This window comes from Canis aureus, chromosome 18, assembly GCF_053574225.1.
Source record: "Canis aureus isolate CA01 chromosome 18, VMU_Caureus_v.1.0, whole genome shotgun sequence".
Taxonomy (NCBI): domain Eukaryota; kingdom Metazoa; phylum Chordata; class Mammalia; order Carnivora; family Canidae; genus Canis; species Canis aureus.
The window spans coordinates 17,991,189-18,019,145 of record NC_135628.1 but is presented as its reverse complement, the minus strand read 5'-3'; the positions used below and the strand labels follow the sequence as shown (position 1 = coordinate 18,019,145).

Below are 27,957 nucleotides of genomic sequence, written 5' to 3'. Positions count from 1 at the left end.
CTCTGCCTATATCTCTGCCTCTCTGTGTGTGTGCCTCATGAATAAATAAATAATATCTAAAAAAAAAAAAAAAGAATGTCAAAGTTCTGGAGGAGCATGTGGAATGGGAGATACTATTGCAGCATCTTTGGAAAACACCATCTGCCACAAGTATATAGAGTTAAGTGAGTGAGAGGGTAATAAATAACCTGGTTTGCTAAAGCCATGCTGAGCCCTGGATGACCTGAAGTCTCAGAACAACTTTCTAGACACCATGCAATCTGTCTGACATTCAGTCCTGAGGTCCCACAATATGAGGCCTATACTCTTAACAATAAACTTATGGTACTTAATTAAGGTAACTTTAGCAAATCTTCCATCTGTGCAGCAGCAACAATGACAAATGCCCAACTAATCCAAACACATTATAATTTCAATTATAGAAAGAAACATTATTTTTTTTTATTCCTTTTTTTTTTTTACTTTCATTTTTTTTTTATTGGTGTTCAATTTACTAACATACAGAATAACCCCCAGTGCCCGTCACCCATTCACTCCCACCCCCCGCCCTCCTCCCCTTCTACCGCCCCTAGTTCGTTTCCCAGAGTTAGCAGTCTTTACGTTCTGTCTCCCTTTCTGATATTTCCCACACATTTCTTCTCCCTTCCCTTCTATTCCCTTTCACTATTATTTATATTCCCCAAATGAATGAGAACATATAATGTTTGTCCTTCTCCGACTGACTTACTTCACTCAGCATAATACCCTCTAGTTCCATCCACGTTGAAGCAAATGGTAGGTATTTGTCATTTCTAATAGCTGAGTAATATTCCATTGTATACATAAACCACATCTTCTTTATCCATTCATCTTTCGTTGGACACCGAGGCTCCTTCCACAGTTTGGCTATCGTGGCCATTGCTGCTAGAAACATCGGGGTGCAGATGTCCCGGCGTTTCATTGCATTTGTATCTTTGGGGTAAATCCCCTACAGTGCAATTGCTGGGTCGTAGGGCAGGTCTATTTTTAACTGTTTGAGGAACCTCCACACAGTTTTCCAGAGTGGCTGCACCAGTTCACATTCCCACCAACAGTGTAAGAGGGTTCCCTTTTCTCCGCATCCTCTCCAACATTTGTTGTTTCCTGCCTTGTTAATTTTCCCCATTCTCACTGGTGTGAGGTGGTATCTCATTGTAGTTTTGATTTGTATTTCCCTGATGGCAAGTGATGCAGAGCATTTTCTCATATGCATGTTGGCCATGTCTATGTCTTCCTCTGTGAGATTTCTGTTCATGTCTTTTGCCCATTTCATGATTGGATTGTTTGTTTAATGGAAGACTAGAAATATATTGAAATACTAATAGTAGTTGCCTCTCGGTAGATTTTTGGGTGATTTCATTTACCCTTTTAAGCTTATTTTTAAAAACACTGCAAGGGGCACCTGGGTAGCTCAGCCAGTTAAGCATCTGCTTTTGGCTTAAGCCATGATCTCAGGGTCCTGCGATGGAGCCCCTCATTGGGCTCCCTGCTCAGCAGAGAGCCTGCTTCTCCCTCTCCCTCTGCTCTCCCCCTGCTTGTGCTCTGTGTGTGTGTCAAATAAGTAAATAAAATCTTTTTTAAATTTATTTTTATTTTTTTAAAGATTTTATTTATTTATTCATGATAGACATAGAAAGAGAGAGAGAGGGGCAGAGACACAGGCAGAAGGAGAAGCAGGCTCCATGCCGGGAGCCCGACGTGGGACTCGATCCCGGGGCTCCAGGATCACACCCTGGGCCAAAGGCAGGCACTAAACCGCTGAGCCACCCAGGGATCCCCTCTTTTTTAAATTAAAAAAAGAAAAAAAAAACACCGAAAGGCTAAAAACTAGAAGACTTTATTCAAAAAAGAAATCAAGTTTTTCGTGGTAGGGAGATTTGTCTTATAAATCGGGCTTCTATCAAGTTATGTCCAGTTGCTTGGACTTGGTCCTCATAATGGCCCTAACTGTACCTGTTTCCTTCCTAAACCTCATTTCTAATAATCCCAGCTTGAGGTCTGTTATTTGCCAGAGACGGTTTTTTAGACATTCTCATGTGTAATAATGAGCCTAAAATTCGGAGTTCAAGGAAATTGTAAGAGGCCTCATTTCCGGTCTACTTCTCTTATTCTTCACCACCCTTAAACAAGCAGTCCCTCAGAAAGGGCAGACTATTAAGGCTGCTCCCTAGGGAACCACTGCATCCACTTGGCCAGTCAGGCCGCCACGTTCCCCAATGCCTTGTTGCTCCTCACAGAGAACGATCACATCCCACCACTGGAAGGTCCTCACAGGCTGAGGATTCCATTTCAACTCAAATTCATTGGAGTGCATCCACTTTGTTATTTCTGCTTTCCCACGACTGCCAACTTGTTCAAAGGTAGTTGATGAAGCAAGTTCAGGCCTGACAGTCTCCATTTTAGAGATCCCCTGGAGCCGTCTCCACTGGTTCACTCCCTTTCACATGGTTACGTATGGGGAGAGGAGACATACTGCTAGCAGCAGGCATGGCGCCTTGACATTGTGGGAAGTCAGCTTGGCTCTCTGAGATTATGGGAGGTTCTGAGATTCTCTTGTCCCCCACCCCCACTTCTTTATTCCCTACCTTGCTCACCCCACCTCACACACCCCTTACCCTCTTTCATCCCACTTACATGTGTAAGCACACACAAACACACGTGTATATACCCTCTACTGCCACCTCATGCAGATCTGTTCATCAGAGGGTCTTTTACTAGCCTTCCACAGAGCCTTTGTTGTGTCTTGGTACAATGTGGTTTCCCCTCATTCAGAACTGAAACCTGTTTTATCCTTTCTCCTCAATACCCACCTACTCTCTCTTTGCCTGCAGACAGGCTATGTTTCCAAGCCTCTGTAAGCTTTGGAAGCTTGGCGTTTGCTGAGAAGTCCCAAGCATCCAGGTATTTTCATGGTCAAAATGGCCACGGGAAAAAAGGGTGAGGGTCAAGCTGACATAGGGGATTGTGACATTAGTCATTACATGCGTGACCTCAGAGCTACTTACTAGTGAGACAGGGCTTTAAGATTTGCCCTGTTTTGATCCAGAAACAGTGAGGACCCTCAGACAAACAAGATTACTGTATCTTAGATGCAGTTCTGTAAGCACGCGTTCTTCACTCATTTATTTTGGCAAGAATTCATCTTTGCTGTGACCTACACAAATTGGACTGAGGACTGGTGTGGATCAACTTCAGTGCATTTCTCATAGGCTAGTTTGACAATAGCTGAAGTATTAGCAGCAGCTCTGCAGAATCCTCTAGATCACACAAGCACAATGTGAAAGCAGCAATTAATTTTTCTCTGGTCACTGCATTTATGAAGAAGCTTCACCCGTGAGGTCTATGCCTGCTGGCACCGCGTAGAGACAACCCTGCCAGAAAAGAAGAGTCCCACCTGCTTCATGTGCCAGGAATGTTGAGATCCAATGTTAAGATAATTTAGTCCTTTTGAAATCCTTGGGGAGAAATTAGTCGGAATAGTTTTGTAGCAGTAAATCCAAAGACTGTCTGATGAAGGACCAATCTCTCTCTGGCTTTTTGAAACCAAACAAAGAATTATTACCTAATGCAATATGCAGCATGAAATAGTTTTGACTTTCGGATTCAACTTCAAGGAACCTTTACCTAATTGCAACTGTTTGTTCTAGGCTCTGAGGAGGCAACAATCTTTAAGACACAATTCTTGCTCTCAGAGAGCTCATTTCCTAAACAAAGAATTTAGAGCTCTGTGATAAATACTAGAAATGTGTGTGGGAGGGACAGAGAGGGTACAGAGGAGGAAGTAATGAACTTAGGAAGGTTCAGGAAGGTTTTCTACAGGAAAACAGTGTCTGTGATTTTGCAGGATGAATAGGAGTTAGTCTCACAAACAAGGTGGAGAAAAGGACGTTGGTCCAGGCACAGGAATAGGAGGGGTAAAGGCATCTGTAGAGAGAAGGCAGTGAGGTCAGGAATTGATAAGATAAATTGGGAGAAAGTGGTGGGGACAAGAGCTTAATGGTGTTAATGAAGCCTTTTTTTAAAAAAAAAAAAAATTGAGATACAGTTCACAACCATAAAATTTGCCCTTTTAAATGGCACAAAGATTTTTGGATATTTAGAGCAGATGAGGGTGAAGGGGCGCTCTCCTGAGCTACAGGAGGAATGGTTTGGTGGTTAAGAGAAAACACAGTCAAATTTATTAGATTTGTCCACAGTCAGCAATGGTGATCTTCTTGCTAGTCTTGCCATTCCTGGACCCAAAGCACTCCATGGTTTCCACAGTATTCATGCCCTCTTTCAGCTTGCCAAACACCACATGCTTGCCATCCAATTACTCAGTGCCAGCAGTGCAGAGGAAAAACCAGGAACCGTTTGTGTTGGTTCCAGCATTTGCCATGGACGAGATGCCAGGACCTGGGTGCTTCAGGATGAAATTTTCATCATTAAATTTCTCCCCATAGATGGACTTGCTGCTGGTGCCATATGGCATGTGAAGTCATCACCCTGGCACAGAAGTCCCAGAATAATCCTGTAAAAGCAGGAACCTTTACAGCCAAATCCTTTCTCCCCAGTGCTCAGAGCATGAAAGTTCTCTACTGTCTGTGAAACTTTGCAAAAAGCTCAAAGGAGATACAGCCTGGGGGCTCACTGTCCATAGCAACGTGGAAGAACATGGTGGGGTTGACCATGGCTGGACGGTGCAGGTGGCTCCAGGGGGGACAGCATCTGCCAGGGCTCTGTTTAACCTTTTGAGGAACTATTAGGCTGTTTTTCAAGAATCCATGCCATTTTACATTTCTGTGAGGAATCACAAGGAGTTTCAGTTTTTCTACCTCCTTACCAACATATATTATTTCTGTTTTTTTTTTCCTACCCACCCTTGTGGGTGTGAAGTGGCCCCTCGTTGTGGTTTTGATCTGTATTTTCCTGATGATTAGTGGTGTTCAGCATCTCTTCATGTGCTTCTTGGCATTTGTAAATATTCTTTGGAGAAATGTATATGCAAATCCTTCGCCCATTTTTCAAATGATGAAAACGTAAAATTTACAAGCCTTTAGTTGGACTGACAAAGAGGAAGAAGAAGAAAGCTACTAAAATGAGGACGTTACTACCAATCTTATAGGTAATGCTATGAACAATTGCACGCCAACAAATAGATCCACTGGATCTTATCAAAATTAAAAATGTGGTTCAAAGGACACTATTACAGTCAAAAGTTAACCCGCAGGATGGAGGAAAATATTTGGAGATCATGTATATTGGAAAGCCTGCTTTCCAGAACACATAAAGAACTCTTACAACTCAATAATAAGACAAATAACCCAGTTGCTCTCAGGGCCCATGATCCCATCCACTTTCATCTTACGCACAGAATCATGAATATTCATGAAGTAAACTTTTAATTGATTTTTTTCACAGTTTATAATAGCTAAGCTATAGAGGCCTACACACTGGTGTGCCTACACACTAGACACTGCAATGTCCTAACTGGGCCATTACCAAGTTACATCCCTATACAAGCCAAGACAACAAGATTTGGGGCTGGAAAACACAATAAACACAATCGCTTAAAACTGCTGTCACCCTGGACAAGGAAAAGCACTTCAAGTCCCTGACTCATGACTATAAAAGTGAGACCCAGAAGACACTGAAGTACATTCAGCTTCTTTGTCTCTCGTTTTCTAACCACATGTTTATACCAGACTCTGAGGTAAACAGCAAGAAGGAAATGGAGCAAGCAAACTGCCTCCCCCTTGAGCTACCGTAGCCTCTTCCCCTCCCAGTCATGATTAGTCCCCAGGGGAAGTGTGTTCTAGGGCTTCCTTCCAGGACTCAGGCTCCAGAAGTCTTGAACATTCTGTGGTCTGGGCTTCCACCTCCACCACTCCAGAAAGTTCAACAATGATAGACGGTCTCTTGTCAAGAATGGTGTCAGTCTTCTTCGCATTCTACCTGTTGGAGGGTCTTGAATGAGTGGATTAGTCCTCATTGCCCAAATCTGCTCCTTCTATCACCTTCTGGGGCACTCTCTCTCCTGTTTTTCCTTCAACTGCTCTGATTCCATCTTCCTTCCCCAACTCTTCTACCAGCCCCCTTGCATGTGTACCCTAGGTCTCATATTTCATATTTTCTCCCTCTCCATCTCCTTTCCCTCGGTGATTTTCAGCAACTTCCTCCTAGTATCATTCTTTAGGATGTCTCCTATCTCTGTCTCCCATCTCCACTTGCGAGCAGCACACCTGGAGCCCTAAATGCCAGTGGGTCACTGACATTAACAACAATATCTAGCAAGTATCTCCAACACAGCGTGCCTCCCAAAACCTCCTCCTCTTCTTGTCTTCCTTAGTCCTCATATCACCTGGCCTGGAAATGCCAAGTCATTAAATATTCTCACTCCTCCTCTGTCCCCATATATTCAATCCATTGTTATTTCTGACAAAACCTATTCCTAGATGTCTCTCCTCTCCGTCCCCGCTGCCTTCCTAGCTGGCTACCTGACTATAGGCACTCCCTCTCCTTTCCAATCCACATTGCTGTCAGGATCCTGTCCAATATACACAAATCTGAACAGTGTCAGGCCTTCAAGGTTTTCCAAAGCTGAGGTGTTAGCCTCAGGTGTCAGCCTGAAACAGGGCAGTTTTGTGCTGGGTGTTCTGTGATTCCATCTAGTTAGCTCTCAGAAGTGACCTATTTGGTTGATGAAACAGGATTAAAATCCCAGTTCTTTTATCTGGTTTACAATCTGGCCCAGGCCAACTTTCTAACTCTATCTTCTTCGAGTCCGGCTACCTGCCATTCCCCGAACATACTGATCATTCCATGCAGTTTCCCACCTTGTTCCCACTTTTCATGCTGTTCTCTCTTTCTGAATACCTTTCCCCCCATTTCTCACTTATCAACTCCTCCTTAACCTTCCCTGCCCAGCCAAAATAGCACGTCTTCTATGAAACATCATATGTTATCTGCCCCCATCTCCACCTGTCAGAGCCTGCCTCTCCCCATCTCCCAGACCCCTGCCTGTGATCCTGCAGCAATTTGTTCAAACCTCTGCTGAGTTCTACTTTGAATTTGGTGCAAAACCTGGCACATTGCAGGTCTTCCAAGTGTTTTGAAAGAGAGGATTTAAAGAAGCATGAAGTCAGGAGCAGTTTCTCTGGCTCTGATTAGAATAAAGAGCTTTTATCCTCCATATGGGACTTGCTTGAGAAAATCCAACATGTCAGAGCCAAGTATTTCTTCATCTTTAAAGTAATATAGAGAATAATTGCTGCTGCCCAAACCTACCCATGTGAACTCAATAGGGTGATAAAAACAAGTCCTGCTGTTGAGGTATAACATGTTGAAATGAAGAGGGAGATGAGCCTTCCATCTTCTGTCATCTGGCCCTCAGCCTAGGGCCTGTGGAGAGTGGGGGCAAGAGAAGATTCTGAGATCTGACAGATGGTTAAATAGAGAATGTGCCTATGGGAGGTCAGAATGATTCATCACAATTTGAATGAAACTAATTTGGAGAATAACCATTTATTGGTCATGTACACAGGTCAACTACTGTGCTAAGAATTTTACATGCCATTTGTTTATGTAAAGCCAATCTTGTAAGATGGATATTATGATTTCCCATTTTACATTTGAGGAAACTGAAGCTCAGAGAGGTTACGTTATTTGCCAAGGGCACAAAGCTGGTAGGTGGAGCTGGGATACATAATCATAATACTAATCATGCACATGTATGTGCCTGGGTCTTTATGAAGTATGCTGCTTGAACCTTACAATCACCCTAAGAGTTGATAGACTTCATTATCAGATGGGAAAACCTTGAAGTAAATAACCCAAGGTCACATAGCTAGTGAGAAACAGCGCCTGGCAATTTCCTCCAGAAACCACATGCCTGGCCACTACCTTTGCGGTCTTTCAGATCTGTTTGATTTTGCTATCTCGGCTTATTCTACATTGCCAGCATCCATCAGGTGCTCTTCTCTTGTTCTTCAAGATGTAAGCTGCAGGCCGGAAGTATCAATATAACCTGGAAGTATGTTAGAAAGATTCTTGGGGGCACTTGGGTGGTCCAGTTGATTAAGCGGCCAACTCTTGATTTCCTCAGGTCATGATCTCAGGGTCCTGGGATCAAGCTCTGAGTTATAGGCTCTGCACTCAGTGAGGGATCTGCTTTAGGATTCTCCTTTTTCCTCTGCCCTTCCCCCAATCCACACCCCAGCTCATATCTCTCTAAATGAATGAATGAATGAATGAATTTTTAATTAAAAAAAAAAAGAAAGAGGAAGGAAGGAAAAAGGGAAGGAAGGAAGGATAGATCTTGAACCCCACTGCAGACCTAGGGGATCAGAATCTGCATTGTAACAAGATCCCCAGTTCCTCGTCTTAGCCAGTGGGTCTCAGCCTTGTCTGCATACTGGACTCCCCTGGGGAGCTTTAAAGAGTCCTGATGCCCGGGCTTCACTGATTCTGTTTAATTGTCTGGGTGTGGTGTGAGTATTGGGCTTTTAAAAAGCTTCCCAGGGGATTCTGATGTGATACTGGGTCTGAGAACAACTCTTATAAGCAAATGAAGCTATTGGTTCTTTCCTTTCCTCATTTCTCTTATGTGCAACAGGCCTCGCTAAAGTACAGGCACAGCTTGCTGGGAGATGGGCAAATAAACAATTACAGCATAGTAGAATAAGCACTATGAAAATCATTATCCCAGGGCCAGAAGAGATCAGAGGAAGACCCAACTTCTAAGTCTGCATGAAGGAATCAAGGCAAATTGCTCTCAGGACAGCACATCCGCCTCAAGGACAAATAGGAGCTCTTGGATTTGTTGACAGGGGTGGTGAGCTGGTGTGGTGAAAGGAGAATTCTGTGTTTACTATGAAAGTGAGATTTATAGAATTTTAAGCTATAATAGATTATAGAGATCATGTAAAGTGAGATTTATAGAATTTTAAGCTATAATAGATTATAGAGATCATGTAATGAATCCAGTGGTTTTTCTAACCTATGGCTCAGTTTAGGAAAAACATTTTATGTCTCAGCCCAGAATATATACTTATAAATTTAATGAAACAGTATTTACCTTCACTATATGTTTTGCACTTTGGTATTCTTCTAGTCCTTCAATACACTTCTCTTTCATTAGAGGGAAAAAAAAATTGCTGGTCATTCCTAACTGAATTGCTCTCCTGCTCCACTAATGGGTTATAACCTGCAGTTTGAAAGGCCTGACTTAATCGCTTCCATTTTTCCTTGAGGAAACAATAACAAAATGTCTAGACAACTTAGCCTGTAAGAGTAAAAAAAATGTATTCAAATTCCAGTGTGAAGGACTAGTGTTAGAAATAAAGCCTTCTCGGGATCCCTGGGTGGCGCAGTGGTTTGGCGCCTGCCTTTGGCCCAGGGCGCGATCCTGGAGCCCCGGGATCGAATCCCACGTCGGACTCCCAGTGCATGGAGCCTGCTTCTCCCTCTGCCTATGTCTCTGCCTCTCTCTCTTTCTGTGTGACTATCATAAATAAATAAAAATTAAAAAAAAAAAAAGAAATAAAGCCTTCTATATGGTATTGGTTGTCAGATGTCAGATGTCAGAAAGACTTGCTTTCTCTTGGAAGTCCTACCTGTTTTCTGGGAGGCTAAGGCAGCCCTGTAGTGAAGGCAAAAGGGTGAATTCACAAATGAAGAGTCCAAGTACTTTCTAGCCCCACTAAAATATCCTGGATGTATGAATATTACTGAGCAAGAATTCTCTGTTTAGATAGTTTTGGGGAGGAGTCAATGAGACCTGGAAGCGGGGATAGAGCCCTGTTAGAACCACCTGGGGCTCTTTGTCTAGCAGACATGACTCCCAGCCATTCTGATATACATACTGCTGAGTCATATAGTAATTGCATATTTAATTTTTTAGGAATCATACTGTTTGAAGATGTTTAGCTTTATATAGATTCTTTTAAAAAGCAACCACTGCATTGTTATAATTTCTTTTTAAAGATTTTATTTATTTATTCATGAGAGACACAGAGAAAGGCAGAGACACAGGCAGAGGGAGAGGCAGGCTCCATGCAGGGAGCCCTATGTGGGACTCAATCCTGATACTCCGGGATCACACCCTGAGCCAAGGCCAGACGCTCAATCACTGAGCCATCCAGGCGTCCCATGTCATAATTTTTCTTATATCACTATGAATATTTTACCACATATAGGCATTGGTCATAGATCAATGCCTAGAGTTTCTGCTCCAACCATCTTCCTGCTCTAACAGATACAAATAGATACATATCCGGAAAATCTGAATTCTTCATATTTTGTCTGACTAGAAAGATAATTATTTTAAATCATCAAATATCCATTAAGGGGGCACCTGGGTGGCTCAGTCGGTTGAGTATCTGACTTTGGCTGAGGTCATGATCTTGGGGTCCTGTAAGAGAGCCCCACTTGGCGGGGAGTCTATTTGCTCCCTCTCCTTCTGCCCCTCCCCCTGCTTATGCAGGTGTTCTCTCTCTCTCTCTCTCAAATAAATAAATAAATAAATAAATAAATAAATAAATAAATAAAATCTTTTAAAAAATATCCATTAAGTAGTTTGGAAAATCATACAAAAGCCATTAACCTGATTACACTAAATATGAAAAACAAGACAGTTTCTATTATTCAATTTATCAAGCCATCACCATTTCAAATTTGACTGTAGGTCACATTCATTCTAAAACTGGTCATTGAAGGTAATAGACACTTGCTCTTCCCCTGCCTGATAATGAGTTTACAAAATCCTAGAGGAGATGGCCTGGCTTTCCAAAACTCTTGTTTCTCTGAAGTCTGTGTGTATCAAGCTAAGTGAATTTTCTGTATGATAGGGCTTTAAAAAAACTTTTCTGGAGTGGTACATTTTAAGCTGTTTGTGAGCTAGAAAGGAAACTCATTTCCTTCTGAAACTCATGAGTTATTGTCGAATAACTTTAACTCAGTAGAAAAAAATCCTACTGTATTAAAATGAAATGCTAATCATAGCTGTCATTCTCCTCAATACTGGTCTTGGCAGTGCTTTTCACTTCTTAACCCAATCAGTGGTGGGGGATGGGAATAAAGAAATAACATTTATTAGTAGTATGCCATCTGTTAAAAAGATATACTGGAGAAATCTGATAGATGTACTTGTGAACATTTAATTGAAATGTTATGTTCTACTGAAGGAATTCAAGAGCTTTTCAAATTCCTCCCTAGCATTTCAGTGAATCACAATTTCAATGTATTGCAAATTCTAAAAAGTAACAAATTGTCTTTTCCAAACCTATGAATCTGTTGTCTTGCACGGGTCATATCTGTAGTTCCTTCCTCTTTATCTTTTCCTTTTTTCTTCACCTCATGGAAGCAACTGAATTCTGGTAATGCTTTTACCTCTCATATTTTTGACAGTCGAAATTGAATCAGAAGCTGCCTCTGTTTTTTTTCTTTTTTGCCCTCTCTCTGCTAAATCTATGTATTTTTAATGCAGCACATTTTATTTTCCCACCTGTATGATTTGCTTGAAGCTTGATATAAACATGCCATAAAAGAAAATACTCTGCATGTATGAAAAACACACATATTTTTGTGAAATCTGATTATTTCATAATGTTTATTTTTTTTGTTTTTTTTTTATTTCATAATGTTTAGATCAGTTTGTTTCAATGAGAAGGTTGTAAGACTGTTTCAGGCATTAGTGTGCTGGAGGTTAATATTCATTCATTTGCACTTAATGTACGTGTTTTGCCCATGAGAGTGATATGAAAATCATTTGATTAGATCTGTTGAATCTTCTTCCATTCCCACTGCTACTGATGCGGGTCAGCTTCATTATGTTTTTAGTCTGGTAAAATGTGCATAACATAGAATTTACCATTTTGAGCATTTTTAAGTATAGAGCTCATTAAGTACATGCACGTCATTGTCATTTTCACCTGGGTACCTGCACCAGCCTTCAAAATCCAGCCGTGCTCCTAATTTTGTCCCCACTAACGAAAGAGAAATCTTATCTCTGTTGACTTATTTTCATCATGTGTATCAGAGAAAACTGGGAAAATGGAAGGGCTATTCTTTTCCATCTCTTCTGTGCTTTTAGCTTCATAGTTGGTGAAAACCAAATGCAGTTAAAGTTCTCGAGGCAAATAAAGGCATACCTGCTCTACTAGTTCCATCGTCCCTGGTGCAGCTTATTTCGTGCTCAGGACATCACAGCCAAAGGAATCATTAGGTGGACCTAGAAAATGTAAATGCTCTTAGAAATTCATTTGGCCTTAAAGGGTCTAACCACCAGAAGCACAAAAAGGCTTTTCAAAGTAAAATCTTCAGCTTTACAATGTGTGGAAATAATTCCAAAAAATTAAGAGCTAAAACTTTCAGGTGGCTAAACTTTGCACCAGTGCACACGAGTGTAAAGAAGCCTGCCCTGCCCTGGCCCCGCCCAGGGCAGCTGGAATCCCCTGGTCTGCCCTGGGTCTTGAGCCTTCCTGGGGGACAGGGGAATTGAGGGGTACACACATCAGAAATGAGGAGCCCATTGATGCAAACTGCTTCAGGTTTCAAGCCTTTGGCAGTGCAGTTTTGCATCACTAGATGTCAGTGTGGACTTTCCCAGCTGCCACCTTCTTTCCTCTGTGGGAGATGTCCCAGCCTTCACCCAGGAGCCTTCCTCAGGTCCTGGCAAACACAAGCCTATCTTGAGAATTTTAATTTCACCAAATATATTGTCTACAACATATACTTTAAAACACAAAATCCCTGAAACCAAGGCTGCCCTCCCTTTAATACCATGACCTTCTAATCTCAATGCTTGCAGTTAGGTGGCGGTCTGCGAGGCTGGGAAGTCAGGACTGTGTTCCATATAGGGTCATTCAAAAACAGCATGCTGGCACACCTGGGTGGCTCAGTAGGTTAAGCATCTGACTTTGGCTCAGGTCATGATTGCGGGTTCCTGGGATCGAGCCTCATGTCAGGCTCTCAGCTTGGAGTCTGTTTGTCTGTCCCTTGCTCCTTTCCTCACTCTCTCCCTCTCTCATAAATACAAATACAATCTTTAAAAAATAAATAAAATAAATAAAAGCAGCATGCTACCATAGACACCCGGCCCCAGGAGACCGCAACAGCCAATGCTACCATGGCTAAGAGTAGGGCAGGGGGCCAAGAAAAAAGATGTATGATTAGCCACATAAGGATTTAAGGATATCATGGGCACGCTTATTAGATTTGTTTCTGGTTTTGAGGCAGCTTGTAGTTGGGGGCTTCCGAAATTTTTAAGAAAAGTCATTGTATCAGTCTCCTTGTGCTGCTGTAAGAAATTACCATGAGCATTGTTGCTTAAAACAACACAAATCTATTACCTTCTAGATAGAGGTTGAAATACCAAATGGGTCTAACTGGGTTAAAATCAGGGTGTCAGCAGGTCTGCACTCCTCTTGGAAGCTCTCCAAGCTTGGATCCTTGGAGAGGATCCATTCCCTTGCCTATTCCCATTTCTAGAAGCCCCTGGCATTCCTTGGCTTGTGGCCCCCTTCTGTCTCCAAAGTCAACAATGGCCAATCAGGTCCTCCTCCTACTGTACTCTACCTCCTATGCCTCTGCCTCTCCTCCTCCCTCTTTCGCTTACAAAGAACCTTGTAATTACATGGGGCCCACTCACATAATCCAGGACAATCTCCCTACCTCAGGCTCCTTCATTTCTCTTCACCTACAAAGTCCCTCTTGCCATGTAGGGTGACATACTCCCGGGTTCCAGGGACGAGGGCATGGACATCTTTAGGTAGGCATTTTTCTGCTGAACAGAGTCATCATTTTAAAAATAATATATGATGCAATGTTTGAGGTGAAGAACTTTTTAATAGCCTCATTTAGTGTAAGAGGAAACCGCTGTTTGTACCACAAACTGTGTTGGAAAATAACAAGCCCTAAATTTCCCCTGCTCCTGGAATGTTAACAATGAAGAAAAATAAATTTGCCACACCCAGCATTAATATTTGGTCGCCCTCCAACCTGACTGCACAGCACTAGCTCTGCTGCCCCTCGTGACTCCCCATTTTTAGGATGTCTCTCGTGAAACAGGGAGAACCCACACACAGAGGGTGGGAGACCTGGCTTCAGGGCTGACAAGCACTGTGCAACATGAAATCCAGGCCTTTGAGAAACCTGACTGAAACAACCCATTCCACATAGGATTGGGTGTCTAAAGCCAACAGAACTTAACCCTGCGCCTTGTCACAAACCCAAAGCTGGTTGTGTTCCACCTTGCAAAGCTGACTTTGTCTCCCTGCTTATCAAACTTGACCTTTCGTCCATACTTCCTACCTGGTGCTACCAGGGAGCAGAAAGCTTCTCCGTCATCCCTGACTGTGCCTTCTCAGTCATACACAACATCCAACTGGTCTGCAAGACCTGTGGAGGCTAGTCTCTTAATGGCTTTTGAATCTGCCCTACATCAGCCTCTTGGCCCATCTTTCACTGTACTCTGTTTCCCTCCCTCCTATCAATAAAGCCTCCAAAATACTTCCTGATTTATTTTTAAGCTGTAAACACAGTCAGGCTACTTCTCTGTGAGGTGGTTCCCGTCTGCCTTCTGGAATGATTCCAACCTCTTAGCCCAGCACACCCAGCCTGTTAGACTCTGCCTCAACCTACTTTTCCAGGTTATTAGCTCACCTCATGGCCTCCTACTCTTCATTCCAGCTATAACAAACTGCTTGCAGTGCACCCCATGCTCAAAGCTCTCCCTTGCTTCAGGCTCCCTCAGCCTGGAATGCCCATGGCTGCTTAAGCCAACTCTCTCTCAAGACAGCTCAGTACCACTTCCTTACGCTTCACCCAGCCCCCGTCCGTGCACTCAGCTCCTGCATGCATTTACCACACTGCACTTGATTCACTTCATTATTTACATCTGTGTCCCCTGACTATGAGCTATAAGGTTTTTGGAGGCAGGGACCGTGCTTGGTTAAATTTTGCATCCCTAGTGCTAAACACAGGAAAGGGCACATTAATGACATCCAGCCACTTTTGGTTTAAAGAATGAAGACATCTCCAGTATGGGTCCCAAGATATCCTAATGCCTCCAGGCACCAGGGATGACCCAGTAGAGGGCTATGTTCTAATATCTGCCCAGTTTAAACCTGTATCCCTAGACTACAGCCAGAGAGCTCATCTGGCTTCTGGGAAATGGAGGGTGGGGCAGGCTGAACAGTAGCTCTTGTTGCTCTGGGTTTTTGCTTGTTGCCCAGGAAAATTAGACCTGCAATTATGAGCTTACCATTTCCAACCTGGCTTAACCTGGGAGCATATATCAATCAGTAGCAATTCCAAGGGAATTGGCTGCCTAGGGCATGGGCTGCCCTGGCCAAAGAGTGTAGAGGACAGCAGATGTGACACACACAAACTTAATGTGGTAACAACAGCCTGGTTAAGTCAGTAGTAATTCAGGACATGCATTATCACTGCTGTCCCTCGTGATCCCCAGCAGTTACTGAATGTCTTCTGTGTGCAGATTGTCTGGGAGCTCTACAAGCAGGCACTGTAGAGAATTAAAAATAAAACAGAAACAGAGTTTCCGTACTTGGGAGCCTTATGCAATCTAGGCCAAAAATAAGGAGCTTGCCTTTCTTGGGGCTTTTGGCTACCTTTGGTGGGAGGAGGTGGTAAGGGAAAATGTCTTATAACACTTTTTAATCATTCATGTATAACCATAGTGATTTAAACCAACGGTAGGAAGCAGGAATAAGAGTGCATATGCATTGGAGGTGGAGCCACATGCATTAGGTAGCAGAGAGCTATTTTTTCTCCAAGCTATTCTTTACCTCACTAGGCTGGGAAAATTCTCTTGGTACTGACCCCATGTCACACCTTTCCACTAAATGTTATATCTTTTTCAACAGTAGGTCCCTAATAATAAAGATCAGGGATTCCTTTTAAAATGCTATGTATGGAATCTGAGCGATTTCTTCATAATGGAGGAAAAGCAGCATGGTTTGTGGTTATTTGGTATTAAGGGTTTTAAAATAAGGGCTTTTAATGATTTTTTTTAAAAAATGTCATTTCCAAGCCAAAGTAGATTGAGAGTAGAGCATAATATAAATATTTAAGCTCTGATTACTACTCTATGCCACTTTGATGTAGAAGAATTATTTTTAGATAATAAAAATAGGTGCTGACATTGTGTCTCAAGCTGTATTTAGAAAGGAAAATGATTCAGAATCTATGTTTAACATAGCTTAGGGATCTGGTCACTGATTGATTAACATGAAGTGCTTTTACAACACATTTAATCCTATTCAGGACCCCAAAGTCTCCTTAGTGAAAGTGAAATTTAACTGCCCTCTAGAATAAAAAGATATTTTTTTTTAAAAGAAGAAGCTTTAAATATTAGAAATTTCAAATAGCTAATCCCTGGTCTCTCAATCACAATTTCTTTTCAAGTTTCATAGAGATATATATGCATGCACATCCATCCATCCCGTGGTAGAAAAATGTAGGTTTGTCATCATGATATGTCATAGTGTGAAGATTAGTGATGTACATACTTATTAGAAAATGACTACTAAACAGTTATTACCCATAAAGCCTAAGTGTCAATAATGCATTAAAATTATGCAAAGTAATAAAATCAATTCCAGTGAGTATTAGTATATATTACAATATCTTGACTTGCTAGAGAAAGTATGCAAATTAGTATAACCTGCTAGAGATAGTGACACTAGGATAAAAATTTGTAAGTTTATTAACACATTCATTATTATTTTCAGATAGAGACTCAGTCATTTGAGACTCACAACTCCTCTGTGAGACTGGTCTTATGATCATCTGCATTTTAGAGAGGAAACAGGTTTAGCCAGGTTAAGTAGTTTGCCCTAAATCCCACAGTCAGTGCTGGACAGATCCAGGGCCTGACTCTGGCTTGAGTTTACCCACTTCATGGTGTATGTTTATAATCTGGTAGTGATTGGCTCCATCCTTTGGAAGATAGGCATGATTGATTAAAAAATCAATCAGAGTAAAGGGAAGAGAGAATCTGGCTTACTCATAATAGAAAAGTAAAAGTGTGTTAAAGGCATTGTATAAATTATGGATGTTCTCTGAAAAATTACCACACAATGTGATCCTTAGACATTTCTCTAAACTAACTTTTGTTTTAGAATTTAAGATATAAGTTTCTAATCACCACTAAAATCCTAAACAGTGTTTTCTATAGGATTTAGCAAGATAAATGGAACCCTGCCTTGGGCTCCCCACTTAGCGGGGAATCTGCTTCTCTCCCTCTGTCTCTCTCTCAAATAAATAAATAAAATCTTTTTTAAAAAAGATAAATTTGGGGATGCCTAGGTGGCTCAGTGGTTTAGTGCCTGCCTTTGGCTCAGAGCATGATCCTGGAGTCCCAGGTTCAAGTTCCACATCAGGTTACCTGCTTGGAGCCTGCTTCTCCCTCTGCCTGTGTCTCTGCCTCTCTCTCACTTTCTCTCTGTCTCTCACAAATAAATAATTAAATCTTTTAAAAAATAAATAAAAATAAAAATAATAAATTTTAGATGGTCCATTTAGGGATCCCTGGGTGGCGCAGCGGTTTAGCGCCTGCCTTTGGCCCAGGGCGCGATCCTGGAGACCCGGGATCGAATCCCACATCGGGCTCCCGGTGCATGGAGCCTGCTTCTCCCTCTGCCTATGTCTCTGCCTCTCTCTCTCTCTCTCACTGTGTGCCTATCATAAAAAATAAATAAATAAATAAATAAATAAAAATTAAAAAAAATAGATGGTCCATTTATTTCTTTAAAGAAATGAAATAGCGATGCCTGGGTGGCTCAGTGGTTGAGTGTCTGCTTTTGGCTCAGGGCGTGATCCTGGGGTCCTGGGATCGAGTCCCACATCAGGCTCCCTGCATGGGGTCTGCTTCTCCTCCCCTGCCTATGTCTCTGCCTCTCTCTGTGTCTCTCATGAATAAATTTTTTTAAAGATTATTTTTATTATTCATTATTATTTATTATTATTATTTTTATTATTATTTATTTAAACTGCTGAGCCACCCAGGCTGCCCAAATTTTTTAAAATGAAATAATAGGAAAAAGGCTATTTAAAGATAAGTAATTATGCAGATAGTCCTATAATTTGGTAAAGAGACTGGGTAGTGTATAACCCTAAAAGAAAGCAGGGAAGGAGGGGAACCATGGCCATCTTTTACATACTATGAAAGGAAACATGGGATGGCAGAGACTTTAGCAAAAAGTGTAGGTCTGGTGCTGGTTGCAGGAGAGACCTATTTATAGGCTGTGGGTCCTACTGAGAGGACAAATGATGTGGCAGGTCTTCTGCCCTATGCACATCTGTTTTCCTGACTGTCAAAGATCTGATCCAGCACAGCTTTAAAAGAGTGGATAAGACAGGGCACCTGGCTGGCTCAGTTGGTAGAGCATGTAACTCTTGATCTTGGGGTTGTGAGTTCAAGCCCCATGTTGGGTATAGAGTTTACTTAGTAAAAAGTAAATTAAAAAAGAGTGGGCAAGACATTTGCAGCAACCTAGATGGAGCTAGACAGTATAACACTAGGTGAAATAAGTCAGAGAAAGACAAATACCATATGATTTCACTCATATGTGGGAATTTAAGAAACAAATGAGCAAAAGAAAAAAGAAAAAGAGAGAGACAGAAAGAGAGAGAGAGACAAACCAAGAAACAGATTCTTTTTTTAAAAAATAAGAATTTCCTGGATGAGCTCACTTTATTTTATTTTTTTTAAACATCTTATTTCTTCATGAGAGACACAGAGAGAGAGAGGCAGAGACACAGGCAGAGAGAGAAGCAGGCTCCATGCAGGAAGCCTGATGGGGGGCCCAATCCCGAGACTCCAGGATCAAGCCCTGGGCCGAAAGCAGATGCCCAACTGCTGAACCACCCAGGCATCCCAAGAAACATATTCTTAACAGATTCTTATTGAGAACAAGCTGATGGTTACCAGAGGGGAGGTGGGTGGGGGATGGGTGAAAGAAGTGATGGGGATGAAGGACTGCACTGTGATGAGCATCAAGTGATATATGGAAGTGTTGAATCACTATGTTGTACACCTGAAATTAATACAACACTGTATGTTACCTCTATTTTAATTTCCTTAGAAAAAATTAAAAATTAAACAATTTTTAAAATTGTTAAAAACAAAAACAATTTTTAATTAATTAATTAATTAAAATAGGGATCCCTGGGTGGCGCAGCGGTTTGGCGCCTGCCTTTGGCCCAGGGCGCGATCCTGGGGACCCGGGATCGAATCCCATGTCAGGCTCCCAGTGCATGGAGCCTGCTTCTCCCTCTGCCTATGTCTCTGCCTCTCTCACTGTGTGCCTATCATAAATAAAAAATAAAAAAAATTAAAAAAAAAAATTAATTAAAATAAAAGAATGGGAAGAGAAGCAAAAAAGAAGAATAAGTGCCCAAGGGAAGAGACTCACTTCAACTGAAATCCAAACTGTGTAACAGCAAACCCATCAGGCAGGTGCTTTTTGTTTTTGTTTGTTTGTTTGTTTTTTTGTTTTAAGATTTTTCATTTTCTAAATAATCTACACCACATTTTCTACCAACTAAGCCGGCCAGGTGTCCCATCAGTGAGGTATTTTTACTGACAAGCCCACAATTAGCATACCTGTTCCAGTGTGGGTTTCTGGCCACCAATGTTGTCGATGTTCAGTGCTTTAACAATTCAAACTCATTTCAAACCCCGAAAGTCTTGGGTCAGAATATCACCATTTAATCATGTGAGGAAGAAGAAAAATAGAGCATATGAAAAAGCTTCAGAGATTAGGATTTTAAAGAGCTGGGGCTCTGTTACTTAAGAGTCACGAGGACATGAAAAGAACAGTTCTGATTATGTACAGGGAAGCATCATTTAGAGCGATGCTTCTCCAAATACAGTCTGAGGTCTTATGGCATCCCTGTTGCTGGGCTGTTTGTTAGAATGCAAATTTTCAGGGCTCCGCCCTGAACCAAGGAATGAGAATCTTGGAGGGTGGGGCCTGGCAGTCTGCTTTAACAAGATCTCCAAATGCTTCTTTTGTGCACTAAAGCTTGCAAAGCAGTGATTCAGATCTTCATTACCAGATTACCACCCATTAGTGGGTTGTAAAATCAATTCAGTAGGCAGTGACCAGTATTTTACAAAAGCGAAATGTAATACAATAGAAAATGGAGCGCATAGCATGTTACATGGGTATGAGCTCATGAAACTTGCTTCTGTTCTAGACATGTATGTACACCCATGTGTACTGATTTAAATGAAGCAGCACTTTTGATTTTTGAAGAACTGGTAGGATATAATAAGAAGCTACACATTTTATATGAAGCCAGAACTGTTTGGTTGACGATAAAACACATTGACAGCTTAATGTGGATTCCTGTTTGGAAAGAGAGTGAAGACAGAAGGAAGAGGGCCAAGGAAAGAACATAGCAAGCCAAGGTTTTTTAACTCCAGAATTATCATGGGGAAAGAATAAAAAAGGCCTACCCAGAGAGGAAAAGGAGGGGGACATATACCACAGAGGAGATGTCAAGGAGAATAAGTATAAGACAAGGTCATGTGTGACCTTCAAGAAACAATCATGTAAGTAAGAATATTCATTCACTCATTTATTCATTCACAGATCATCTATTGCCCATCAGAGGTGCCAGGCACTGTTAGGTGCTGGGGGTTATAGAATAGAAAAGATGTGAAGCCTATCATGGACCACATTGCTTAGTGACTAGCAAGCAAGATCAACAGCATGATCAGTGCTGTGGGGAAGCATTAACACAGCACTTAGTGGGAATACAGATGTCAGCCCGTGATGATGTGGTTGGAGTGGGGTCACAGCAGACATCCATATGGAGAGGGCATTTAATCAAAATGATGATCACATCTAAACGTGGTATTCTATTTTGAAACTAACCAGTGAGTATCCAGGTCAGTGTTTCTCAAACATTAGTGTGCATCAAAACCCTTTAGAGGGCTTATTCAAGCACTTTTGGATTCAGTGGGTCTGGGGTAGGGGTCTGATAATTTGCCTTTCTGACTTAGTCTCAGGCAACGCAGATATTGTTAATCTGGAGACTATTCTTTGAGGATTACTGATCTACATGGTTAAATTAAGAGTTCTGTTAGATGGTGTTTCTAGAAGCACAATTTAAAGTAGGTGTGCAGGGCTGCAGGTGGGAAAGGGGTACTGTTTCGCTGCTCTGCACCCAGCAGAGCTGGCACCCATCTGCCTGTGGTGTCTTGCCTTCCCTGGAGCATCCTCTCTGTGACCCCGAAAGGATGCTTGGTGAAACGAGGAAGACCTGGCTATATTTTTGTGGGAGGCTGTGGAGGAAAGTCTTTCCAAAGTCCAGGAACCCTTGAGCTGACATTATGCATATGGTGGAAGGTTACAAGGATGGGAACCCTTTTCTGAGGAAACTCCCTAATTGGTCAACCAAAGCAAAGACCACCAGTAGCAGGCGGCCAAAGAACAGAAAAGGAAAGTACTCGCCGTTGGTGTGTTAAAATTTCCAGAAAAGTCTTCCCACAGCAGTGCTATTTTGAGAACAACAGGACTAGAAGAGAAGCCTCGGTATCATCTATAGGATCTCCTTTATTTGCCCAGTTTGCTCAAGGTCAACAACAGATTATCAACAGATTAAGACTGGAACCCAAATTCTGTTATGTCTTTCCATTTTGCCACACCAACACTCCTTTTTGCTCCTTGTTCTGGTTGTTGAAGTATGTTCCCTCAAAGTTCATACGTTGAAGTTCTAACTCCCCAGTATCAGAAAAATGTGACTTTATTTAGAAATAAGGTTGTTGCAGATGTAATTAGTTGCTGAAGGAGAGTGGACCTCTAACCCAATATGACCTGTGTTCTTATTAAAAGGGGAATTTTGGAGCTGGATAGGCGCGCGGGGAGTGTGACATGTTGACAAAGGCAGGGAGCAAGAGGATGCACCTATAAGTCAAGGAATGTCAAAGACTGCCAATAAACCACCATAAACTGGAGAGAGGCATGAACCAGATTCTCCCTCCCAGCCCTCAGGAGGAACCAACACCTCGATCTCGGACTTCTGGTCTCTGGAACTTTGAGACAATACATTTCTGCTGTTTAAGGGGAAAAAAAGTAGATAGAATTTAGCTGATCTGCACGCATATGAAAATTAGTTTTTCTTTGCTTACATTTTGATGGGTTAATAATTCACTGTCACTAGAAAATTTTCACTTAACTTTTATTGTAAAATGTTTTACTAAGATTTAATATTTAGCTTAGGTATTTGACAGTCAGGCAACTGTTCTTGTGTGTGGCAAAGACATGCTTGCTATGTGCTTGTCAAAGTGATTTTTTTTTTTTCTGGGCACACACATAAGACCACATTTCCTGACCCCTTTGCAGTTGAGTTAGACCATGTGACTGATTTCTGCCAGCACGGATCGTGGGTCGGAGGGACGCAAACCCTTCCAGGCTTGGCAAAACTACTTTCAATTGCTGCCCTTTTCCTCTGGCCAGCCAGGCACACAGGATTTAGAGAAGGCTCTGTGAGGAGTCTGGGGCCTGCTGAGACGCTACATAAGAGCATGGGTCCCTAAGCCACCACTTTGAAGAGAAACCCGAGATTGCCATTAAGGTGGAGAACCATCTGAAGAGAGATGAGAGGGCAGACCAGGTGAGCTCACAACGTGCTTTCCTTGCATCATGGCCCTCAGGTTTCGGAGTTTGATCCCATGGTGTAGCTTATCTTGTCCTAAGATGCCTGGTACAAAGTCACACAAAACGCGTAATTATGAGCTTAATGATCAGCTTCAATTTCTATTCTCTTATGTCCAATATTCAGGCTGTAAATGACTTTTCTGGCCACTCATTTATTCAATAGATATTCACCTAGAGGCTACTGTGTGCCAAGCACTGCCAATGGTGAGCAAAAAAACACACGCCTTACATGCAATCATGAAATTTAGTCTTGTGAGGTAGGGACATAAATCAATGCTCAAACATGTAAAATTCTAGCTGTTGTGGGTGAGATGAATGTTAGAAACCTGGTTCTATAAGGGGTGGATTTTTTTCCCCTAGCTAGGAATAAATGTTGAGACATGTAATTAGCATCTAAGTAAAAATGATTTCAAAATATAAGTTTGGTTGTGATGAAGCAAAATATAACAAAATCTGGATACAACTAAGAGTCATACGGTTTTATCGTTAAATCTTTTCATTTAATAGTTCTAACTACTGAATGGCATTTGCTCCTTGTTATAGGCACCTCAAGTTTTAAAATGCATATATAATGATGAATGTGAAATTCTTTCAGTTGTTAGCTCCTCAGAGACTTGCAATCAGTCTTTTACTCCTTTTTTAAAATCATAGTGTGTTACTTTTCTATATTCCTGTTACCAGAGTTTTACATTGAAGGCCTCATTCAGTAAAAGCTAGATCACATCCTATCACTAAATACCTTCTTGAATTAGAACTTGTCATTCTGATAACCACTTTAGCCTTTCAAATTTTTCTCTGCTTACTGAGTAAGCTCACACACAGGATGAAAGATTTTTTTTAGGTTTGCATTGAGTCGCTTTGTTTTTCCATTCTCAGATACTGCTACATATATACTGATAAACACGTGCATATACTTTCTCAGATATGTTTTATATACACACTCAATGCATCTATATCTACATATTCTTCACTTTTGTTTGAAAACTTGATTATCATTTTTGGACGATGAAAATCATCACACAAATGACATTACAAATGTGGAAAAAAGATAAGGTATTTATTTGTGCAGCTTGTGCAAAAGTATCAATTATTATTTTCACATAGTGGACACTTCAGGCATTTTCAAAATGGATATCCAGACCATGCTCTGCCACCAAGACACTACATTACAGAAATGAACTGAGGATTAAAAAAAAAAAAAAAAAAGAAATTCTTTAACTTATCAGTTGTTAGCTTCTCAGGAAATTTTGCTAATTTCCATTTTAGAGAAATTATAGGACTTTATTATTATTTATAAAGTTTATTTAAGTAATCTCTACACCCAAGTGGGGCCCCCCAACCCAGATATCAAAAGTCTCATTACTCTACCCACTGAGCCAGCCAGGTGACCCTAGAGAAACGACAGGATTTTAAAGCTGCCGGTGCCCTAGGAATTTAATATAAACATCCCCGGTCAGGAAACTAAAGCCCAAAACGACACGTAATTCAGTTCTGATCCCAGACCTAGACCCCAGATGGTCCTAAATCAGGTGCAGCTTTCTCCGCATCACAGTTTTCGTTTTGCAACCGAAGGTCAGGCTGGATTATCTTTAGTTCTTCCCACTGCGCTTCCTCCAACGGCCAGTTTCATGGGGGTGAGTCTCATGAAGATCTGAGTTGGCTTCTGCCCTCTTGGGTTATTTATGTTTTTGCTGTTCTTAGTTTTTTATCATCAACATCGCTGAGCTTCTGTTTTATTTAAAAGACACGCTCTGAGTAACATGGATGAGGGGGTTACCCCCTCCCCAAACAGTCCTCCCCCCGCAAACCGAAGGCTCAGGACCCAGGAGACAGACCCTTCCCAACCCCCCAGCAGGGAAGACGACAAGTTGGGAGACGCGGTCTCATCCAGGGTCCCAGGGCCACGTGCGAGGGGAGGGGCCGCCTTCTGGTTGGCGCCCCGGGGGGCTCCGTCCGTCCAATCGGCTTCGGCCCCGCGGTGGCGGAGGGGGCGGGGCCAACGGCCCGTCCGTCACCGAGCCCACGGGCCGCAGCACCTACCACACCGCTGTACCTTGGCGGGGGCGGGGCGGGGCGGGGCGGGCAGGCCGCGGCCGCGGGGGGGGGGGGGGCGGGGCCGGGCCGGCGGAAGCCAATCCGCGGGGCGGCGCGAGGGGGCGGGGGTGGGGCCGCCCGCCCGCCCGCCCGCGACCCAAACACCGAGTCCGGGTGCACTTTGGAGCCGCGCTGCTCCTCGGCCTTCCGGTGCGAGCCGGGGCGCCTCCTCCCCTGCCGGGCGCCCACAGCCCCCACCCCCGGGGCCCTCAGCCCCCCGCCCCCCGCGCCCCTCCTTCGCCGCGGGGAGCGCGGCGACGGTTGCCGGGAAGCGCGCGCCGCCCCTCCCTCCCCTCCCCTCCCCCGTCCTCCCCTCACGCGCCGCCCGTTTTTTTTTTTTTCCTCTTTCCTCCGTTAATACCAGCTGGGTGGCTGGGGGAGGAGGGAAGGTGGCCCCGGCGGAGTCTGGGCGGGCGCCTCCCCCTCAGCCGCGAGCCGCCGCCGTGTGAGCCGGAGGATGGCGGCGGTGGCTGCGGCCGCCCGGGAGGAGGCGGTACCGAGGCCCGGAGCGCAGAGCGCGGCGACGGCGGCAGAGAGCGGCAGCGGCCCGTCGCGGCGCCTCAGAACCGAAACCGGCGGCCGCCGCAGCGCCACCTGAGCCGGCCGCGGCGCGACCTCCTTCCTGCCCTCGCCTCCCCCCGCGGCCTCCGGCGGGCCGCCCCCGCCCCCGCCCCCGCCCCCGCCCCCGCCCCGCGAGCCCCGGAGCGCGCCGGGCGCCGACCGCCCTTCGGGGCTCCGGGCGGCGGCCCTGGACGTGCGGGCTGGTGGCAGCGCCGGCCGCGGCGCCTCGGCCCTGCCCGCTCGCTCCCGCCCTCCCGGCCCGGGGCAGGGCGGACATGGGCGCCAAGCAGAGCGGCCCGGCCGCCGCTAACGGCCGCACCCGCGCCTACTCGGGCTCGGATCTACCTTCCAGCAGCGGCGGAGGGACCAACGGGACGGCGGGCGGCGGCGTTGGCGGCGTTGGCGTTGGCGTTGGCGGCGTTGGCGGCGCGCGGGCCGCGGCGAGGTTTCCGGCTCAGGTGCCGGGCGCGCACCAGCCCAGCGGCTCGGGCGGCGCGGCGGCGGCCTCGGCGGCCCCGCGCAGCCGCTCCCTCGGCGGGGCCGTGGGGAGCGTGGCGGCGGCGGCCCGCGCGGCGCAGTCGTCCTTCAGCATCCCCAACAGCAGCAGCGGCCCGTACGGCTCGCAGGACTCGGTGCACAGCAGCCCCGAGGACGGCGGCGGCGGCGGCGGCGGCGGCAGGGACCGGCCGGCGGGCGGGGGCCCCGGCGGGCCGCGCCTGGTGATCGGCTCCTTACCGGCTCACCTCTCGCCGCACATGTTCGGAGGTACGCCCGGCTCTCCGCGCCTCTCCCTGCACGTGGGCAGCACCTCAGCGCGCGGCCCGGCTCGCCCACGGCTCTGGGAGGAGGAGGGCGGGGGGTGGGGGGGCGGGGGTCGCCGCGTAGCCCCGGCCGCGCCGCCCCCTCCCTGGGCGTCGGTTGCGCGACCCGGGGGTGCCCAGACGGGAAGCCCTGCGTCCCCCCCCCCCCCCCGGGGTGAATGGAGCAAAGGTTGTTTCTCCAGCAAACCGCTGCGCCCGCCCTCGTGCTTTTGTAGCTCTGAGGATCAGGAAGTCGGGAGAAGACCGGCTGGTTGCCTAACGTAGTTCTTTCTAACTGGGGACACGAGCGGTGAGCTTTTTTTTTTAAAAAAAGAAAAAGAAAAAAAAAAAAAAAGGCCGAGAGTCCGAGCGGGTCGAAGGAACGTAGGAGTATCTGAGGAAGGAGGGAGTCCGAGTGTTCACGTACAGCCGTACCCCGCAGCCTCTGTAAACAGCCCCACCTACCGCGGACGGCTGCATCGGCCGCGCGTGCGGTGGGAGACGTGTTGGACCCCGGCCGGCGGCTGCTCTGGGTAACGGCGAACGCGAGCTCCGATTCATTTGGACCGGGGCGTTTTAAAAATTGGAAGCAGTTTGTCAAAGAGAAGCCCGATGACCAGAACTCCGCCTAAAAGACGCGGTGAAAAGCATAGGCGCTTTTACTGGAAAGCAGTGCTGACTAGGAGTTGAGGAAAAGTCACTTTGTGGTAACTGGAAATTTTCAACGGCAAAACGATGAGCTTCTGTGTGGAAACAGGAAGGGTGCACTTGATCAGAGGAAACTGAATTCGGCCTCACGAGTCCTGCTCTATAGTGATTTACTCTGCCTTAAAAACGGTTAGCATCGTAAACGAATCAAGACATCCCCCCCCCCCCCCCCTTCCCAGTTGGTGAGAAGAAATTGAAGTTTGATCTGGTCGGGGGTGCTGACTACAGTAGTAGAGAAACATCCCCATATCATTGCATTATGTGCTGTGATCTTACATAAATTCACAAGTGAGCACAGCCCGAACAGTGAGAAAGGCATTCCCTCCATTTTTGTAGCCCCCTTTTCCCCCCACAGAGGTGAGAAATTTGAGTTGGTCAAGTGGAATGTTCAGTAATTTATCTGTTCTCATGTTCTGTACTTTCAATATTCATGTTAGCAAATTGAAAATGGGAATGTCAGGTTTCGTTTTTTTCATGTCATTTATGCTGCCTTGCACATTCAATCTAGAACAACTCTTTACTTGAATTACTTGTTATAATTTTGCTATGAAAATAGTAATATCGACACTCCTAAAATTGCGCCATTAAAAACCATCTTTCATTTTTGAGATAAAGAACTGGTGTTGTTCTTACTGTGATTGGAGCATAATTAATGCAGTTGAAGGTTAGTTTGATCTTAACACAGCTGTAGTCAGTCACTACACTGAGGAATAACAAAAGACAGTTTCTTGAGAATGGAAGATTAGTGCAAGAATAAAAGATAAGCTGGTTTTTAAAAATATCTTTTTAAAGTGAAAATTTGCTTTTAGCAGTTATGATCATCAAAAGGTATATTTAAAAGCTTGCTAAAGGAATAAGAAAGCTTGTCAAATTATTATCTTATTTCTTTAATATACTGATTACTGTATTTTTCCTAATTGGCTGATAATTACCCTTAACAAAGAGTTAGTATATCTGTAAGGATTTATTTTCTGAAAATAAATACCTTCCATTCAGAGTGGGGGGTGGGGTGGGCAAATAGTTGATATTCCTGCTATTCATAGTAAGTTAGCAAATGAAAAAGACCTAGTTCATAAAAGTAGAAGTAAAGTAAATTTATCCTTTTT

General features: G+C 44.1%; 1 protein-coding gene and 1 pseudogene across 3 annotated transcripts in view; one reads left to right on the top strand and one right to left on the bottom strand.

Annotated features, from left to right (window-relative positions):
* Positions 1-1,312: 1,312 nt before the first annotated feature.
* On the bottom strand, positions 1,313-26,193 carry LOC144288650 (peptidyl-prolyl cis-trans isomerase A pseudogene; annotated as a pseudogene). The gene is made up of 5 exons (XR_013356605.1): positions 25,689-26,193; positions 19,625-24,416; positions 13,669-13,780; positions 12,147-12,226; positions 1,313-5,952 (listed from the first exon to the last, which is right to left on the bottom strand). The product of XR_013356605.1 is annotated as a peptidyl-prolyl cis-trans isomerase A pseudogene (transcript).
* Positions 24,883-27,957, top strand: part of ZNRF2 (zinc and ring finger 2) — a 109,185-nt gene continuing 106,110 nt past the window's right edge. Inside the window, exon 1 of one of the 2 annotated variants that reach the window (XR_013356603.1) lies at positions 24,883-26,108. Coding sequence is in view for 1 of the 2 variants with exons in the window: in XM_077856342.1 (XP_077712468.1) it covers positions 25,619-26,108 (490 nt within the window). In the remaining variant the exon portion in view is untranslated. The remainder of the gene's footprint in view (positions 26,109-27,957) is intronic. The other variant, XM_077856342.1, reaches the window with a different exon arrangement.